The sequence below is a fragment of the Papaver somniferum genome, chromosome 8 (genome assembly GCF_003573695.1).
Source record: "Papaver somniferum cultivar HN1 chromosome 8, ASM357369v1, whole genome shotgun sequence".
NCBI classification, from domain to species: Eukaryota; Viridiplantae; Streptophyta; class Magnoliopsida; order Ranunculales; family Papaveraceae; genus Papaver; species Papaver somniferum.
This window is the reverse complement of record NC_039365.1, coordinates 38,188,846-38,194,779: the sequence shown is the minus strand read 5'-3', so window position 1 is coordinate 38,194,779 and position 5,934 is coordinate 38,188,846. Positions and strand designations below refer to the sequence as shown.

General features: G+C 36.4%; 1 protein-coding gene across 1 annotated transcript; it reads right to left on the bottom strand.

The window, feature by feature from the left end:
* Positions 1–1,820: 1,820 nt before the first annotated feature.
* LOC113301174 (amino acid permease 8-like) lies at positions 1,821–5,085 on the bottom strand. The gene is made up of 6 exons (XM_026549936.1): positions 4,784–5,085; positions 3,550–3,783; positions 3,326–3,419; positions 2,846–3,212; positions 2,527–2,748; positions 1,821–2,444 (listed from the first exon to the last, which is right to left on the bottom strand). Exons 1-6 carry the CDS (start codon positions 4,854–4,856, stop codon positions 2,013–2,015), a joined length of 1,422 nt encoding a protein of 473 aa, XP_026405721.1. The 5' UTR covers positions 4,857–5,085; the 3' UTR covers positions 1,821–2,012.
* Positions 5,086–5,934: the final 849 nt, after the last annotated feature.

The window sequence follows — 5,934 nt, the reverse complement described above, 5'->3', positions numbered from 1 at the left end:
ATTGGTTCCTGTTCACCTTGATTATTATCAAAAGACGGAACAAAACCTTTAGGGTTTATCTGTGGGAGAAATATTGATCCTTTGATAGGCTTGTCTGTGTGAGACATATTTGTTTGTTGTCAAAGCCTGCGATTTTGGGTCGTAGCAACTCTTAGTTGTGGGTGAGATCAGCTAAGGGAATCAAGTGCGCAGTATCCTGCTGGGATCAGAGGCGTAGGATCATAATTGTACCTTGGATCAGTGGGAGATTGATTGGGGTTCAACTACAGTCCAGTCTGAAGTTAGCTTGGAGTATTCTAGTGTCTGTAGCGGCTTAACACAGTAATCTGGACTAGGTCCCGGGGGTTTTCTGCATTTGCGGTTTCCTCGTTAACAAAATTTATGATGTCTGTGTTATTTCAATTTCCGCATTATATTGTTTTATCTTTATAATTGAAATAATGCAGGTTGTTCATTAGATCATCAATTAGAGTAATCCAACCTTTGGTTGTTGATTGTCATTGATTGATCCTTGGATATTGGTCTTTGGTACCATCTAAGCTATTCCTTGCATTTGATTAGAACTCACAGTTCCTGCTTGAGTAAATCAAATCAATAAGAGAGATATAAACTCATTGTTATACTTTTAATTGATTGAGTCTTGATGATTCTATTAAAAATATATTCGAGTTTGTCCATACAGATTGCTAAGCGAAATATTGGGTGGTATTGTTAGACCCCCGTTTTTTCAGGTTTCTTTATTGCTTCCATGATTTTCTATTTCTTTCGTGCACAATAGTTGGGAGTTCTCTGACTTGAAACCCTAATTTAACACATACATATAGGTTTCCTTTACCTACTTGGATCTATTGAGTATGACCCCTACCTCGTTAAGGGATGACGTCCTATCGTGATCTATTGAATATGACCCCTACCTCGTTAAGGATGACGTCCTACCGTGAGAGCCATAATGAAGCGCGCCAAACATTTGTCGTATCTCAACACAATGTTTTGTTGCTAGCGGATTTCACACATGCAGCTTCTAGTTAGAGAGCTATCTTCATTGTTTGTGGTGTTCTGTTGAACATTCGCTGCAAACAACGAATGTAGGTTTTCATGTGAGAGTGCCATTCGCAAATGCTGCAAATTAGTTTCCATTATCCTAAGGGGTGATTAGGATATGCACCAAAATCAACTGTCATTTTGGGGATAATGTTCAAGAAGTCCAGTTTTCGGTAATATGCTCAATCCGTCCAAAATCCCATCCAATACCGTTAAGTAGTCAACATTCGCACACACTTGAGATTATATGTGCAGATTAAAATACAGATCTATTATATACTAACACGTTTACAAGGTTCAGGAACATATTTAGACAGAAAAAACCTCAAAAAAATTAGACATAAATTTCAGACACATATACGATAAATTGATTATTTAACGGCTCCTTGACAGAAATCGTTACTTTGAGGCATATTCCGGAAACTGGAGTCCCAAGACATATCCCCAAGATGACAGTCGATTTTGGGACATATCCCCAATTTTCCCATATCCCAAAGATACCGAGAACTACGCATGATGCTGGAAAGCCTTTTATTATAAAATTCAGGCATGAAGACGTAAATCATTATGAAGAGAACTTAGAGAAGGCACCTAGGACCAAAATGGTGCATCCATGGAAGCAAAGGATGAACTCGTCCATCACCGTTGGCATGAAGCTTCTGTTTCGTTTTTCTCTTACCATTTAAGACTGCACCATGATGTTAACTATGTATACGAGATTTCTTTCTTTTCTAGTACTTATTTTCAAGTGCTAGTATGAATACTGTTTGATTTTGTGATATTAGAATGATTAACATATATTCAACTTCATCGGTATGGTTGTACCTCATAATTCACCTACAAACTACGTACAATAATACTGTATTGAACAGAAATATCTGACAACGTAAAAGGAAATACAAGAAACATATTTACTTAGGTTTTCTTGTAGTTGATTACAATATTTACTTCTTTCTGGTTACATACAAACCTTAATATTCGATATGAAATGGTTTAGCACCTTTAAGACTATCTATTATACCTGCAACTGAACCGACTGCTGCAAGAAAAGATGCAATGAAGCAAAATCCTGACAAACTCTGCAACATAATCCATCTCAATGATCCTCTCCCTATCTTTCTTTGAACGATGCACATTGTTACTGGAATATATACAGTTAAAGCCCAAAATGACGATGCACCTAGTAAACCCATGATGGCATTGAAGAAAGGCAGTAACATGGAAACCAACGTCGTCAAGACAATAAAAATTGATCGAATTAGAAGCTTCGATAAGTTGAAGCTCAAACAACCTCCTTTAGTCAATGGGAGTCTTACGGTGTAGACGTTATTTATGAAAGTTGCTTCTGGCCATTTCGATACGATATTCCTTTCGATTGTTGCGAATATTGGCTGTGCGAATACCTGAAAAATTCAAGACAATGTGGATTAGTGCTAGAGCAAAGAGAAAAAAATGTGCAGAAGAGGAAGAATTGACTGATTTTACCTGGTAAGCTCCAACAAGATGGATTACAATACAGATGTGGGCTAAATCAACTAGCCAAAATGGTTCGTAAAACCCTGTAAGGATGTTTCCAGGAGTATTGTTACCGAAAGCTGCATATCCAACACAACCTATCGATAGATAGAAGATTGTAGTTGTCCCAATACCATACAAGTTTGCCTTCTTCATTATTACATTTTCTGAAGGAGGCGATCTCAAAGTATCCTGTGCAAAGTGAATGAATGGTTCATTTTGTTTTCCAAGTAGGATGAATCTTGTTATGACTTCCAAAGGAAAAAGTAAAGACTGATACGAAATTTACCTGAATTTCGATCATGACCTCGGCGAAAGTATATGCAAAAGCAATGTTTCCTAAGGCTTGAAAGGCATTCCATGTTTTTAAAGCTGGCGATAGCCCAGCTGCGTGACTGGCCATAATACCAAAAGGAGTACCTTGAACATCACCATGGTTGGAGAACCATTTAAATAAACACAGACAGAGGCTAATAATAGAATAGGCAAACGACATCGTTGCAGCCATCACTGATAACCATGTTATCTTCTCCATGTTTGGAAGTTGAGATAATACAATCTGAGCTGCTCCAAACATAACCATGAACAGATTTCCATTCGTTGTGCATTTTGCAGTTTGTCCTCGTTCATGGTAGCAGTTTGATCTCGTCACTGACCTAAACAATTTTCGTATAGGAGAAAAAATTATGAGAGTTCCGAAAAACGTTGAACATAAGCTGTCTTGAAAATGAAAAATCGTTTTTTTTATTGTCGCCAAATTGATACTTACATCATACTGATGGAAGCGGTTAACGTATAACTGATCATAGCACCCCAAAGGTTTGCATATTGTGCTATTGCACACATAAATACATCTTTAGGACCTGCAAGCAATAGCAACAGATTTTAGACCCAAATGAACAGAATTTGCATGTTTCAGTCCAGGCCAGGTTAATTACTAAATCCTGTGCAATTACAAACCCATCAAAATGAAATTTTGGGTTAAAGTTATACCAAGATAGGATCTAACAACAGCCATATAAGTCCGGTTTCTAGAGCCAGTGATCGGATGTGGAGACCTGTAGCAATCAGCTAATAGAGTTGAAGTATAATAGGTGATGGCAGCAAAAACGAGTAGAACAGGTGGACCGAGAATCCAACCCAGTTGGGCCACACTCCATGATAATGCTAGTATTCCTGAACCAATCACTGCTGTAATACAGTGTGCTGTTGCGGACCATACTGTGCCTGCAATTGTGCAATAATATCTCAGTTTTCATGTTCGATCACAAAGGAAAAATACCACATCAATAAATAAAACTTTTTACATAAAGAAATCGTAAAATGAAATAAATCAAATATGGTACAACCTCCATATAATAATAATTGAAATTCAATTTTCATATTTTAGAATTTAAAAAATATGATGAAACCGAAAAGCAATTCACACACCCTTGTGTTTTCTCTATTAATAAAATAAAACACCTACCTACTCCAAAATAGAAAACAATCGCGATCACTTTGTTATAAGGATAATGAAGGTGACGATCATATTTCGTAATAATTTCCGGATTCAGTTTCAAGTGGGATTTATAAAGTTGGGCACTCAAAATGTGTGACCAAACTTTTTTTTTCCTAAGTTAAAAGTGGCCATTTTAATAATCTTGGACTTTACCGATTCTGTTTATCAGAAAAAGACTTGAAACAGAAATCAAAAGGTACCCGTTGCATTCATTTCCTTTTCTTCACTTCACGCTAGTCAGCTCATGACAAAACCACCACCATGTCTAACATCATTCCACGTAATTAAGCATCTCAAATACGTAAACTCTATGTTATCAAGGAATATGCATGAATTAAGTCCGTAAGTCAGCTTAATCACCGCCGGAATGTTGATATATGCACCCTGAATTTAAAACTCGTCCGACGTTCAAATTTTAAAATAAAAATTTACACCGTTAGTGAGCAGTGAAGTTTTGGCCCCTTTGGGTACTGGTGCATCTTTGTACATATACTTTCTACTGTTGATTGATCAACTAATTAAATATGCAGTCCTTTTTTCTCCTTCTAAGAAATTAAACAATCGGTTGTGAGCTAATGACAATTTTTGATTAGCCATGCATCATTAATCTTTTTAAGTTAACACTAACCTATTTAGGATTAAAAATTTATCAAAATTAGTACAAATGAAGGTACTGTGAATTATAGCTAATATATGAGCTAATCTCAGCACCAATAATTCAATTACCTTCTCTTTGACGTCCATCTTCTTCATCGATGTCTTCTTTAGGTCTTCCAATCTCCACTCTTTCTATCTCCATATCTCTCTTGAACACAAAATTAATGGTTTACAAGAAGATAAGAAATGAAGCAGCTCTTTTACTCTATCTCTGACTCTGACACAAAAAATGCAAAAACCAGACAGAAAGCAGACCTCTCTTAATTTCTCTCATGAATGTGGCAAATGACGAGGTATATATATAAGATGAAAACGAAGATGAGAGGAGGGCTATATCTGTCTAATGTATGCTTAATTAAAGCAATAGAACGTACACGTAAAGACCATATAATATGACTGGCACAGTATATTTATTGATGCATAAAGGTCTATACTTCCCTTACTCGAAAGGAATCGCACTAAGTATCTATACTGAATTATTTGCCGGTTAATCATTTTGTATTTGGACCCTCTATTTATGGGGTACCAACAGTCGAACTCAAATGTTATCTATCTTTTCATGTGATTTAGGTGTTGGAAAATTGATTTTTGTATATATGAAATGAAAAATCATGTAAGTAGTACCGAGTGGATTTTGGTGTTGGGTTATATTAATTGTTTTCGCTTTAATCTTAATTAATTGGCATATTAGTCAAGTTTGAAACTAAAAGAAACCTAAGACTAGATGCACTAGTATAACCGTTGCCACGATGGGAGGATTGACCGAAGAAGAATCTGAAGATGGGGTTTGTCTGCGACTACTTCGTCCCGTTTTAGAAAAAAAATGATACTTTCGCTTGTTTCAGAAAAAGTGATATTTTCGCTCAGTTTCAGGAAAAATGATACTTTCGCTCCGTTTTAGAACAAGTGATACTTTCGCTCCGTTTCAGAAAAAATGATACTTTCGCCCCGCTTCAGAAAAAGTGATACTTTTGCCCCGTTTCAGAAAAAGTGATACTTTTGCCCCGTTTCAGAAAAAGTGATACTTTTGCCCCGTTTCAGAAAAGTGATACTTTCGCCCTGTTTCAGGAAAAGTGATACTTTCTTCCCGTTTCAGGAAAAGTGATACTTTAGTCCGTTTCAGAAAAGTGATACTTTTGCCCCGTTTCAGAAAAGTGATACTTTCGCGTTGTTTCAGAAAAAATGATATTTTTTCTAAAACGGGGCGAAAGTATCACTTT